The sequence below is a fragment of the Ochlerotatus camptorhynchus genome, unplaced genomic scaffold, assembly GCF_037179485.1.
Source record: "Ochlerotatus camptorhynchus isolate MF236.1 unplaced genomic scaffold, CSIRO-AGI_Acam_v1.1 ptg000089l, whole genome shotgun sequence".
In the NCBI taxonomy this organism is placed as follows: Eukaryota; Metazoa; Arthropoda; class Insecta; order Diptera; family Culicidae; genus Ochlerotatus; species Ochlerotatus camptorhynchus.
The window spans coordinates 1,777,358-1,792,182 of NW_027040579.1; the positions used below are offsets into that span (position 1 = coordinate 1,777,358).

At 38.3% G+C, this 14,825-nt stretch overlaps 1 protein-coding gene across 1 annotated transcript in view; it reads right to left on the reverse strand.

Annotated features, from left to right (window-relative positions):
* Positions 1-623: 623 nt before the first annotated feature.
* LOC135698533 (mucin-2-like) overlaps positions 624-14,825 on the reverse strand; it is a 67,509-nt gene continuing 53,307 nt past the window's right edge. The window contains exons 2-3 of the mRNA XM_065218554.1: positions 1,617-2,779; positions 624-1,561 (exon numbers count right to left, since the gene is read on the reverse strand). Of these exons, the coding sequence (XP_065074626.1) occupies positions 1,081-1,561; positions 1,617-2,779 (1,644 nt within the window). The 3' untranslated portion in view covers positions 624-1,080. The remainder of the gene's footprint in view (positions 1,562-1,616; positions 2,780-14,825) is intronic.

Here is a 14,825-nt window from a genome sequence, read left to right on the forward strand (position 1 = left end):
TCCCAGAATTGTCTTGGAAATCTTAACAGACCTATTAAGGAATTCTCTGATTTTATTAGGAAAATCCCTTGATATTTAGTTAGCAACGTATTTTCTAAGGATTCCCTTTATATTATCCTCATAACGTTGAACTTTTTCTCAGCATTTGTCAAAAGATCTCTTCTGAAATCCTTTGAAAATTATGTCTTTTGATCTCACAACTACACACTGGGGGTTATTCCGAGAGTTGCAGTGACTTTTGTCTCTAGTGAAGTGAGACAAATCACGCCGTGGTGACGTGACTCTTCATGTGACTTGAACAGAGAGTCACCACGACGTAACTTTTCTCACTTCAGTAGTGACAAAAGTCACTTCGACTATCGAAATAACCCCCACTGCACTCTTTTGGGTCAAAAGTTATCCGAAATAATTGTCTATGTCTCAAATAACAACGTTGGTTTCATCATACTGCTGCAGACCATGAATTAGGCTTGGTCTTCAAAAGTTCGATAAAATTTATAATGTTACTTGGAATATTTCACCATATTTAACTGTTTCCATTAAACCGAGAAAACTACGTAAGCCATCCGGAAAAAAAAACCCTGAAATAACCGGGATTTTAACTTATCACTAATACTAATAAATTCAAAAATACAACCATGAAGTCTTTATTTCAAGTGCCTTCGTTTTGAACACATGTTGGGTTACTATTCATCAGCAAGCTTTCGTTAAATTCTATGGTATCGTTTCTTGGATGAAAACTGCTCTCATTATCCGACTGGCTATCTTCATATTTATTTTGGTCATTTCGTCGCAACATGCACAGCGCACTGGCTGCGGCAGCCTTTTTAATTTATTTACACTACAATGAACGAACAAAATCTATTGCTAACACAGCGTTAAACTTTGTATCAACAGTGAAATGTTGAGTATTTGTTTTATCTCGCGTAAGGAAGAAAGAAAATCTGGATGGACAGCACCAGCTTTCGGAGGAAAGATCGGAAAGAGAAGCTTCGCTTCTGGCATATCTCACTAACTACTACTACTACTACTACAACGGGACAGAGTATTTCTTGTTCATACGATATCACTACTAGGGGTCTAGATCAGGTTGAATCTTTCCGGTTCCGGTGGAATGATGTCGAGATTAAGCGGTGATCGCTTGACGGTGGCAGTTGCTTCGACCGGGAGGTATGCATTCGTTGGAGTACAGGTGATGACCGTTTCGGTTAGTCGTTCTGTAACGGTTACGGTGCGAATGGAGGTGACTTCCCCTGGTGCTGGAAGGTAGGCATTGGCGGGCTTGCAAACGGTTTGTGAAGCGGGAGGCAGAGTAACGGTGGAGTAGATGGTTGGGGTTACTTCCAGCGATGGAGTTATAGTGATGGTTTTCGTTCCTCGGGAGGTGATGGTCAGTGCTGGAGCCGAGATTGTAGTAGTGCTGGTCGCTCGTGGTGTTTCCGTACGGGTGATGGTGTTGGTGGTACTGGCGGTAGTTGTGATCACGTTGGTTGGAGTCAAAGTTCTGGTAACGGTTGTCGTCGGTTCAGTTGTCTGGACAACGAACGATGGCGTGATGGTTCTAAAATAGAGAAATTGTTAAGCCTAGAAACAAGGGATGTTACTATAGAAATTACCTGGTGATTGTCCGTGTGGCAGCCGTTTCCTGAACGAAGAAGGACGGCGTAATCGTTCTGGTTTGGGTGTTTGTTGAGTCTAGTGTGATCAGTCTGGTCGATGTGGGAGTTATAGTACGGTCTACGGTTACTGAATTCAGGTAGGAGAGTCTGGTTGATGTGGGTGTAACGGTTCGATTAACGGTGACAGATACTGCATAGAATACGTTGGTAGAAGTGGGAGTCACAGTTCGGTTGATGGTTGCCGCTAGCTCGTAGAAGACGTTGGTACTTGTTGGAGTGACCGTCCTGTTTACTGTTACCGATGGAAGGTAAAACAGACTCGTGGATGTGGGAGTCACCGTTCGATTGATAGTTACAGAAGGTAAATATTGAAGGTTTGTATACGTGGGAGTTATGGTTCGTGTAAGTGTAACCGAATCTAGATACTCTAAGCTGGTATATGTTGGAGTGATAGTTCGGGTAATGGACACTGACGGCAAGTAGGATAAAAAGGTGGACGTTGGTGTGATGGTCCTCGTGACCGAAGTACTGCTGGCAGTGAAAACACTGGTAATGGTGGGAGTTACAGTGCGAGTATTCGTAACGAAAGGAGTTTGGCTGATGACGATCGTAGTCGTTGGAGTTATAGTGCGAGTCGTAGCAATTGGCGATCCACGAGAAGTAATGGTTGTTGTTGTAGGAGGCAATGTTACTGTTGTGGTACTTGGTTTAGGTCTGATGGTAGTAGTTACATCTGGTTCCGGAGGAAGATAGGAATTGGTGTTTCCACAGAACGGCCTAACACTGGTTGTAGTTTCCGTCACTGTCGTCGGAATGGTCTGTGTAACTGTTTCCTTTTGGATCTTCGTTTGAATTGCGGTCGATACTATGGTCTCGGTTTCTGTAGCCGTTTTTGTAACTGTTCGCGTCTCCCACGGACACGATGGAGTACCATCTGGGTAACCACAAACATCCGGTCCTCCTTCGCATTTTGGCTCGAATGCAACTATCGGTTTCTCGTTGGAGTATCCTCTGAAAACGTTTTCCGATTCACTTGGTTCGATCACATTCCTGAACTGTTGTGCCGCCTGTGCTGCTTCCTGGTCTTGTCCGAGTTCCAGCAACGGAATGTCCGCCCGACAGACCGCCAGCAGTGATACGATTGCCAGAAGGTGAAATTTCTAACAGTGGAGAGAAAATAAATGTACATGTTAATATTAAATATTTAATAATGTTAGTATGCCGGTAAAGTTCTAAAAATTCAAGCAAGTGATCGCAGACCAGGAACTTCACCTTGAACGATGACATGGCTGTTGACTATGCACCGGTAGACGCTACTCTTCGACCGATGTCTGATGGTTGACTGTTGCGAATTAGAATTGCTAATGCCCCCTCTGTTAATCATAGCATCCATCCCGGAAGATCCACCGAACAAAGGATTCGTTTTCTTTATAAATCGCGAAAATGTTATAGCAAAAGGCCACCAAATATCAAACAGGTTCATTCAAACCTGCCGGTACAAAACCGGCTTTGACGTGTTCGTTGTATTGTTTTCTACTTTTCTTCAGCATGGTGCTCATCTTTGCCATATGATAATAGGATGATAAATATTTGACAAAACTACAGCATCGCAGATCCAACGACCTTCAGTGGCTTTTATCACGTTCGGGCTGTGTCTGCACGGTTGGCACTTGTTTGTCAAGTTGCACCTAATACGCTTCTCCTATAAGTACGTTCTGAACGATACATATGCACCTAGGTATGTGAGAACTTGGACAACTGGTAGATGATTTGAAAAAACCACTACCAAGGCAACCAGGCAACGAGGAGTTGTTGTACAAATTACATATTCTGCTCAGGCTGATAACCTATTTAAATCAAGTCGCTAGATAACGGTTGAGTAAACTGGATCGTGCATGCACAGATGCATCAGAGATATGGAGAAATGTTGAGCGTTTTCAGATTTTTGCATCTAGATTATGCAATGTGACCAGCTTCTGTTGTTACATAAATTAACTCAACAATTTATACGTTGTGCATATAAATAATCATTTAATGTCATTCAGATTCGAAACATGGATAAGATATTTTTTGGTTTCGTTTAGCGCGTGGTCATTGCCAGACATTTTTTTCTATCGGTTTGAATGCTGATATTTTGTTCACTGTTCTCAGCTGTTTACCGAAATAATTATGAACATGTCCCATGCATCTCAACATTTATGAAGATGTTAGTGAATTAGTCATTCAGTGTTTATGATTTCATTTACGTGCAAGGGTCTTTTTAAAGCAAAATGCTTGTTTATTCGTTAGCAAAAGATCTGAGATGTTTGTGCTGTTACAATTGATGTTACCGTTGGAAACTTTAATATGCAATACGTTTGCTATTTCAGTGCCAGTTTTTTACGTTTATAACAGGTTGTTTTTTCAGACATGCCCAAGATCTCGTGGCATTACTGCCGAAAGTGTGAAAACAGTCCAGAAAATTTGACACTTTTGGAAGTTAGCCTATTCTTGAGCGATCCAACAATATCCCTACTGAACTCAAGCTTTTCTGAAGTTAATATTGTATGAGCTTAGTTTACATTTTTTTCAAAAGTGATTTAAAAGTTTTGTAAAATTCAGTACTGTTCAAAGTGATTTTGAACGTGCTAAGCTCTTCTGAAATGGTCCAGTACTTTCCAAAGTGATCCTAAGCTTTTCTCAAGCTATTTAGCACTATCTGAAGTGATTATGAACGTTTTCAACGTGATTCCATTTTTTCCCAATGACAATCCCATACAAATTCTCTATCGCAGTAGCCAGAACGTTCATTTTCCTATGGTTCTATAACTCGATATCAAGTTATTGGACATCAAGTTGTGGAGAGTTGACTGTTCTTCATCTATGTTGCCAAAATCTTTTTCGATGTGTCACAATTTAGTACTAATTTGGCCTAGCGATAAGAATCATTACTCCATTTAGCGATTCCTGTTGAAAAACTATTGCAGAACTCGTGGAAGTGAGGAGAATTTCCCGGTTCCCAACAAAGCGAGAATCACGTCAACAAATTCCTATCTATTCCCTAATTTATCTGCATTTGGACGCGGTTGGTGCTTTTATTGCCTATCGTGTATGAGATCACCAGTTTTTATACATTGCAGATGCTACCCAACAAACAATTCAGAGTCACAAATAAGCATATAAATTGAATAAATGCTGTATTACAGTGTACAATGCTGAATAAAACTAGTTGTCGAATTATGTGCTGAAAAAACCTCATTGAGATCGATAGATGCACATTTATTCCACTGTTTGCTAAGATTCGATAAATTTTCTTATTAAAAGCTGTATAAACGTTGAATATCTTCCCAATTCAACGCCAGAAGTTTGATCTAATAAAAAAACTGAATAAGTGTAATTTGTACATACATTGACATTTAATTCAATTTTTTCAATTGATTTAATAACATGCTCTATTAGACGCAGGGTCCCACAAAGTCACTTTCAATCGAAAATCGTCAAGCGACAATGAAGCTGTCAACCATCACTTTCAATTGAAAGTCATTCTGTCTTCTCTTCGAGCAGATCCCCGTCAACATCAACAGAACCACTTTCGATCAGTTTTAATGCTGTTTGTTTTGACTTGACTTGTGTTCATTTCTTTTTTCATTGTCAAATGAGCTTACTTTTGCATTGAAGCGAAGCTGTTCGATCCAAATTCTATGACTTTTGTTGCTTGTTGACTCGGTTCATTTAAGCGTATGCGCATAGATCTGTGCACGTGGATGTCAAATTTATCATTGTCGGGTGGTTTGTTTACCCATCAATATGGTTTTTTTTTTATTAATCGGGGTGACGTCTAGAGATCATTCGGAAAAAAATAGGAAATGCTGATGCCGTTATGGGTATATTTGGACGGGGTGAAATCAATATCCGACACCATCCATGATGGCGACTTCCGGTTTGAGAATAAGTTGTAAATTCTATCAAATACCCATACAAACGGTTTTTTTTAGAATCATGGTAACGTCTAGAAGCCGGAAATCGATATCCGACGCCATTTTGTAATCCAAGACGGCGGCTTCCGATGTGTGGAAAAGTGTCAAATATCCTAAAATATGGTTATTTTCAGAATGGGGATGAGACGTAGATGCCGAAAACTGATGTCACGCCGTCTCGTCTTTGGAATCCAAGATGGCGGCTTTGGTTCAGAAAAACTGTGAAATATTGTCAAATACCGATCAATGTGGGTTTTTTTTTGGCGTCGAATATCGATTGTCGGCATCCCCTTTCCGAAAATACCCATATTTTAGGATAGTTGACACTTTCTGAATCCTAATGGCCGCCATATTGGATTCCAACATAGTGTCGGATATCGATTTTTGGCATCTACGCGTTGGTCCCGTTCCGAAAATAACTATATCTTAGGGTATTTGACACTTCATAAAACCAATAGCCACTATCTTTAATTCCAAAATGGCGTCGGATATAATTTTTCAGCATCTACGCGGCATCCCCGTTCCAAAAATACCCTATTGTAGGGTTTTCGACACTTTTTTTTCTGAAACCCGATGGCTGCCATTTTGGATTCAAAAATGACGTCCAATATCGATTTTCGGTATCTTCGCGTCGTCCCCGTTCCGAAAATACCCGTAGTGTAGGGTATTTGAGACTTTCCCTGACCCCGATGGCTGCCATCTTGAACTCCAGAATGGCCTCGTCAATTTAATTTTCGTTTAATATAAAATAATATATTATTAAATACTACATATAATCCGGATGCCATCCCTATCGGCAGCCGATATTGTGCGGATACTATCCGGATACCATATGCTGATGCCTGCTTCGTCGGGTCGTGACAAGTCGAATGTGCCCCGAATTGAAGTGAAAGTGGAAAAAACGAAGGAAGCAATTTTCGAGTCATTCATAGCGTCAATTGAAACAAGTCTTTGCTTCAAATGGAATGAACTGAAGCACTTGACGAACGAAACAAGTGATAGTCCAGTCATGTTCGAAAAGAGGAATGTTCATCGTGACTCGATAACAAGAAATACGATGACTTACACGAAAATGATATTGCTCGAAATGAAGCGATTCTGCGGAGAGTTCATTTTCTTTTCTTTGTTTCGAAAATGCAGAACCCTGATTAGACGTCTAATAACTGTTCTGCACCTCCATTATTAGATTTCATTGCATTGCTTTACAATATTGCTGAATAAAGGTGGATACAGTCAGCATAATAGCTCTTATTCCACTATGCGTCCATGTTTTAATCACATGCCTTGTAAATGCTTAATAAACGACGAATTAGATTCATTATTCGACAACACTGCACAGTGGTCCAGAATGCAGATTTAGGTGGAATGAAATGTTTTGAGCCTGAAATTGAAGCTTTAGACTAAAAGTTTTTTTCTACAAAGTTGATCCTTATAGTTAGGCCCGCATTTTTATGACAATGAATTCTACGGTGGTTCCTATTATCATTAAAATCAAAAATCTAACTTTTTTGTTTGAATAAATTAAGGTATACATTAGACCTGTTCATTTTAAACGAAATGTTCGGAATGTAACGGGTCAACCGTGATTACTGTTTGTCATGTTAATTTGTACTTCTGTGTAAATGTTCAGCAAAATCGGTGATGATTTTGAGGTGCTTTAAGTTAATTTTATGTTTTTAAGGTAATTTACGGCTTATAATATTTGTATCTCGAGACTGAAACAACGAAAGCTGCTGTAACAACTTTCATAGCAAAGTTTAATGTGTCATGTATCAACTTTGTCACCAAAGGTTGACTATTAGAAGTGATTTTATTGAAGTTTGACTTAGTTTCATGCTCGAAGATATCTTAAAAAGTGAAGAATTTTAAAGTATTTGTTCTACGAATTTTCCACCCGTATGATATAAAAATGTGTAGTGTACGGCATAATGTTCCTCATATTGTTCTAGAAGTTTCATTCCAACATAGTTTTCGTGTTTATTTCATAGATTGAGAGATAAAAATCAGAAAAGAGGCCGTTTTAGCTAAAATTCACAAGGCAACAGAACCAATAAAAGTCAATTAGATTGACAGAACATAGTTGCATTGCTTTTCAATGACGACCGATGACTGTTTCATTGATATATGATTTTTTCATAAATATGAATCCTCAGTAGACGTGTTTTTTATCAAAGGCAAGTGTCACTCGAACCATAACAGCAATTTATAAAATAACGAATATTTTGAATGGCTCGAGCGACACTTGCCTTTGATAAAAAAACACGTCTACTTCTTAAGATCTAAAAGTTATTCAAAGACATCTTTGCTGAGAAATTCGAAATAAGAAAACTAGAGCAAAAAAACTGTTTGTTTAAGAGCCACCCTAACTCAATTCAAGAAAAAAGCTCTAAATCGGCCAATTTAAGAGATGTAAAAAAGTTATATTAAACAAAGTTGCTTGAAATTAGCTCAGCTATAACTTTGCCGAAGAATGTATACCTTAATTTATTCAAACAAAAAAGTAAGATTTTTGATTTTAATGATAATGTGAACCACCCTAGAATTCATTGTCATAAAAATGAGGGCCTAACTATAAGGAATAACTTTGTAGAAGAGGCTTATAGTCTAAAGTTTCAATTTCAGGCTCAAAACATATCATTCCACCTAAATCTGCACTCTGGACCACTGTGCACTGGTTCAGTCTATCAACAAGACGAAATCAGTAGAGTAGTGGTTACCGTTTCTGCTTTCCAAGTAGAAGGTCGTGAGTTCAATCCCCAAGCTCAACCCTTTTCTATATGAGTTCTACGCCTAATTCATTTAAATAGTAATCATCGATCACGTGACTCACGACCAGTGATGTCTAATAAACGCTAAATAATCAAAAATGTTATCCTATAAGCTCTGTTACAACTAATATAAATATAAGTCGAATAACAGCTTCTCGACATATCTTATACAATACCAATATTTCAATGTGTTGTGGTTGAATAAATTCTCCAGATTTGTGTGAACAAAGCCTGAACAGAAGTTATTATTAAAAATAATGCAAGTATTATTAAGCATGCAGTTGAATAAAAACGTCAAGAAGTCGTTTCTTCAATAGACGATTGTAAGTCGTTTTTTGTTTCTCTGTGTAATACAGGTGATCTGGTAATAACAGAGTAGCAAACGCGAGTGATTAATCACTCTCATGCTTCATTGTGTCTATAAGAAAGATTGTACTCGAAAAAATGAAACACTATCTTCGTGAATAACTTTTTATTGCATGGGTAAAAATTTATCACAATCTGTCAAGTGGTTATCGAGATGGCTTCCAAGCAAGAATAGCTTCGACAAAAAATAAGAGGAGCGGTCGTGGAAAATCCCGTCCAGTCCCACAAGTGCATCGCGAAACAGTTCAGAATCGACAATTCGACCGCGTCCCGTGTGAAAAAATTGTTCAAGGAAACCCAGATGACTCAACGGTGAGCTGGCAGTGGAAGAAAAGCGAAAACGACCGGCCCCGTGAACGCAAGAAGGTGTGGGATTACTTCAAGCACAATCTAAGCCTTTCGATTCGGGACGTGGCCAACCGAACCGATAAACAGAATACGGTGGCCAAATCCTACGCCAGGAAGCTGTATCGCGAGTGGTTGGAGCAGATCCCCGGCCTGGAGTATTTCGTCGGCAATGCCATCTGGATGTTCCGGAGAAGTTCCGGAAGAAGAAGGTCGACAAATTTGCCCAGAAGTAATTAGGCAAGCGATCTCTGGATGCGTACACAACGGCCAAATATATAAAGAAGAATGCCTCCAGAAGCGCCTGCTGTCTTCCCTCCGGTCCCACGAAGAGAACACTCTGTTTTGGCCGGATATGGCATTGTGTCATTACTCAAAACCGGTGATGGAGGGGTACGAAGCCAACGATGTTGTTTTTGTGCCGAAGGAGGCAAATCCGCCAAACTCGCTAAAACTTCGCCCAGTAGAAAAATTCTGGGCGATTGTGAAGGACAATCTCCGGAAAGAAGGTCGAAACGACAAGGATTTGAAGAAAGAGTGGATGAAAGGGTGTAAGAAAGATGGCGCAAGTGTTGCACAGGATTTGATGGTTAGCGTTAAGTCCAAGTTGCGGGCATTTAACCTAGGAGAGGAGGATGAATAAACCAACTTTGCAAAAACATAGCTAATATGTGTTTATATATTCCCTGAGAGTTTAAAAAATATCCGACTTAAAATGAATTTTTGGTGATCATTTTTGTCTGTTGCATTTTTTTCGTGTATACCCAATAATTTTGGTTTTATGAGGGTTATGTAGACCATGATTTGGACTTGTAGAATGCTATAAAACCTCTATAAAGCTTGCCATGTTACTTTGACAGTCTTTGTCTGAAGTGATTCAATATTTTCTGAAGTTTTTCTGCAGTAATTCAGTTCTTTTCAAATTGATTCCGAGATTTTCTAAACTGTTTCAGTACTTTCAGAAGAAATTTCAAACGTTTTTCAAATGATTCTGTGCTCTCCAAAGTGATTAACATTTTTCTGAAGTGATTCCAAACTTTTTTGAAGTGATTCACTTATTACAAAGTGATTCAGTTCTTGAGGAAGTGATTGCAAACTTGCGAAAATTTATACAGTACTGTCTGAAGTTTTGTGAAGTGATTCAGTTCTTTCCGAAATTTCTTACGGAAAGTTCTTACGGAAACGATTATAAACTTTCTGGAAAGATTAAATATTTTCCAAAGAGATTCATAAATTTTATTAAGTCATTTTATACTATTCGGAGAATTTCCGAGCTTTTCTGAAGTGATTCAGTACTTTCAGAAGTGATTACAAGCTTTTCAAAAGTGATTTAGTTCTTTTCGAAGTGATTCAGTACTTTCGGAAGTGATTCCAAACATACTTGAAATGATACAGTACTTTCCGAAGTGATTATTAACATTCTGAAGCAATTCAGTACTTCAGAAGTGATTCCGAGCGTTCGTAAAGTGATCGGTATTTTTCGAAGGGATTCCAAATATTTCTAAAGTGAACTTTCCGCAATGTTTTAGTATTCTTCAAAGTGATTTCTTTTTTTCTGATCTGCAGATCTTTTTTGATGTTATTCAGTACTTTTTGGAGTGGCTTTTGACACTTTTAAAGTGATACAGTACTTTCTAAAGTGATTCCAAACTGTTATGGATCGATTCAATACGTTCAGAAGTGGTTCCTAAAATATATGCTACTTTAGCATCTAACACGCTTTAACACTAATTTGATGTTTTCGCTACTTTGTTAATAGAACAGTGTTCTTCAGTTTATCACCACAATACTTCTGATTGGATTTATATCCACTCTCAAACTTTACAACTTTATGGCCTCCACTTTTGTACGTATAAGCCATTTCTTTGCATTCTATACGACTTGTTTGTTTGTATATATGTTTGTATATCACGAAAACATTTTTAAATATACGTGCATTCTGGTTGTCTGGGTTATCCTCGTCGCCACTAAAATATATGCTACTTTAGCATCTAACATGCCTTAACACTAATTTAAGGTTTTCGGTACTTTGTTAAAAGAACAGTGTTCTTCAGTTTATCACCACAATACTTCTGATTGGATTTATTTCCACTCTCAAACTTTACAACTTTATTTTCCCTTTTCGTTCTACCTGTCTTTTTATGCTTCTATCATCTCATTCATTCATGTCATTATTTTACCTCCTGAATTCTAAATCGGTAACTGACTGTTTTACCGAATCTTGTATACAACAGTTCCAAACATTTTGAAGTGATATAGTATTTTCCGACGTGATCAAAACATTTCTGAAGTATTCAGCACTTTCAAAAGTGATTCAGAACTTTTATGAAGTGCTTCAGTCCTATTTGAAGTGATGTCGAATATTCCTGAAGTGATTAACTGCTTTCCGAAATGGTTCAATTATTTTATTAAGTGATTCAGTACCTTCCGAAATGATTCCAAACTGTATTTAAGCGATTCAGTACTTTTCGAAGTGATTCCGAACCATTCTAAAGTACTTTTCGAAGTAATTTCGAGCTTTTTTTATATGATTTCAAACTTTTCTCGCATACCTCAACGTGAAAATTTTTTGAAAGCATCATAATGTCAAAATGTCTACACGGCGAATAAGAACGACCCAAATTTGAGTTTAGTTCACTCATAATCGCCAAAAGTGCAGGAACTCAGCGATGAGTAAATTTGCCTCAAGTTTTCCCAGGTTTTTCCAGGATTTTCTAAGTAAAAAATCCCGAATTTGAGAAAGATTTTTGACTATTTCAACCTGAACATGTTTACCAGGTGCACTAACCATTTCAAGTTTAACATTTTTAATCAATGTCTACTACAACAACAAAGGTTTGACAAATTTATTTATTATTCCCTGAACATGTACATCACTTTTAATCCTTTTAAACAGGCTAATCATGTAGCCATTTCAAATAAAAACTTTTTGAAATTTCCAGCACATGTTTATCATCTTCTTTTTCTTCGCATTTCAAGCTTATTGCATATCGCATATTAGCTTATTTCGTGCTCTCAACTTAGTGTTCTAGATGCACTTCCACAGTTATTAATTGAGAGCTTTCGATGCCTGTACCATTTTTGCATTGGTATAATTGTGTGGCAAGTCCAATCATACTTCTATGCCCAGGGAAGTCGAGAAATTTTCCTACCCGAAAAATTCCTAGACCGGACCGGGAATCAAACTCAGCCACCTCCAGCATGGTCTTGCTTTGTAACTGCGCCTTTACCGACTGAGCTAAGGGAGACCCCCAATGACATGTTTATCAGGGGCTCTATTTATGTGCATCATATTGAACAGAAATTTGCACTACTTTTTCGAACTGTGTAGTACGGTAAAGAAATAAATATTGATTAGGATACGATAAACGAAAGAAATTGCTTTTGAAGACTGATTCTCAACCAGGGTTGGAAAAGTTCTCAATAGTTCATGAAGTTTACCAAAGGAAAAGTTCGCGAGTCATAGTAAGTTTTGATGAACTTTTCCAACACTGTTCGCAACAGTGAATTTTTTTTTGAGCATCTTGGAAATATGATTTAGATGTAACGCCCCCTAATGCTGCTCTGTTTCATTTCTATTTAATTATAAACAATCTATGCAAAGTACAAGAGCCGCCAGCGCTGTGATCAGAAAACCCCTTCCTGTTCTATTTAGCTATGACACACCATCTGAGCATCCGAGTTGTGTCCGCACAGCAACAATTTACTCCTACCTGTAGAATCTGCCGACAAAACAAGCCAATTTAAATATAAAGATTGAAAATGTGCGATAATGGGCAACACGAATGACCACAGAAGCAACTGTTTGCTTTTAATAGCATTTCTCATCCGACAAGCTTTGGTGTTGGAAAGCTTACCTTTAGACGAGCGACTGAGTAATTAGCCAGTAACAACGATTGACGATGGACTCATGAATTCTAAGTAGGTAGCTTCAGTGAGTTCTTTTTATACGCTGTCGAGATGACCAATGTGACGTAATACTATGCGGACTGTGAGCAAACAGAATGAGTTTCGCTGTAAATTGCCTTATAGATGACTTCCACCGACCGTTGTCGGTAGTTAGCTTAGATCAAGATTTCCAAAAGATTAGCCAAACGGAACGTTATCCATGTATGCAAATTATACTTAAAGTAAATTAGCTAACCACCTTCGTCGTTTGTGATGGGAGTCCAGGGAGTCAGACAGCATTTTTATTCAAACAATAAGTGCAGGGGTTGCGTCCACTTTGCTACCACTGAGCCTGTTGTGCGGGCAGCCTGTGCTAACCCATTCAAGTAATTGAATAAAGTCTGCTTTAGCTAGCTTTATGAGGAATCACTGAATAAAACGGTGTAATAGCCAGATACTAAACCCGTGACTTATCCGGTTTCTTGGTTTTCACACCGATGGAAAGATACACGAGCAGGCTTGAGCGGCTTCAACAGATACAATTAACGTGCGAATCTCCTGTCCGGTGAGAGATACTATCTCCCGCGTCTTTCCAATAATGGGAGGATGTATCGAATTGCTTCGTGTGGCCTTGACTATGTTTCTTTTATTACCATAAGTATAAGCTTAGCAATGTGTGCTGTTACGGAAAACCAATCTAGCAGACGTCAGCTACTAGTCAGGGAGTGCAACTTTGAGATGGATCAATTTTATGTGTACGAGTAATTAATGGCTGTGGAGGATGCGGTGCACAGCAAATGGATTGGACGAAGGTCAGCAAATTTTTTAATGTGGAGGAGGGTCTAATTACCGGTAATACTCACTTTAGTGAGCGAACTGTCGGTCAACTTATTAAACAAATTCAAACTCCTTGGATCGGGAGGTGCTTGATATCGAGGCGGCCATGACCGTCTAAATCGCATATTTGTGGTTGCCAGGACAACATGGCAAGATTTACTAGAGACTATTAATCCTCATCACAATGATAACAAGTGTTTGGCGTGATCATGAGCTGCTAATAGGACTGTGTAAGCCATATGTTAGCTATGCTCACAATTATTTGCTTGTTTTTAAATAAATTATCCACGGTGGCTCTATTAATCATCAGCCAACGGCTTTGCGAATCTTCACACGAGTGATAAACAGGAAAATTACTTTGTAATGAACCAATCAATAAAACACGCAGGGAAAGTGCAATCGTGACATCACTATTTTGTATGTTAATGATTATTTGTTCTACTATTCCGGAGTGGCTACGGGAATCTAACTTGCATAATGATAATTATGATGCAGACAGGCTTTGGAACAGTTGAACTTTAATATTATTATTTTTCGAGCTGAATCTAAAGTGTGCTGAGAATTGGGGTAGGATTCAGGGCATCTCTAACGTCTGATTGAAAATGCTCAAATCGCGAGTAGCAATCAGCAGGGTTGCCAAATTCAAACCTGTGTTTTCGCAAAAAAAAACTTTTCATCGTCGTTTTTTTACAGCAAATCTGTGACGATATCTGTATCAATAATTTGTGAAATAAATCAAATAAATGTTTTTTTAGAAAAGTTATCAAGAGTTTTTGGTTGCACTTTGGTTCTGATAAGCATAAAAACCAAAAATGCGAGGAATTAATACTGACATAGAAAAGGATAATGCGCCTCTGACAGTTATCTTTACCTTTTCATGGCAAGGCAAAAAAAAAATGGGTAGATAATAGTGGGTGATACGAAAAGTGTTTTGAAGCAACTATTAAAGTTGGGTTATTTAACAAATTAATCTTGCTTTTCTGAATGATTTATCATAATTCAGAGCTTCAACTCAACTCAACATTGAGTAATGTTAGACTCAAAAT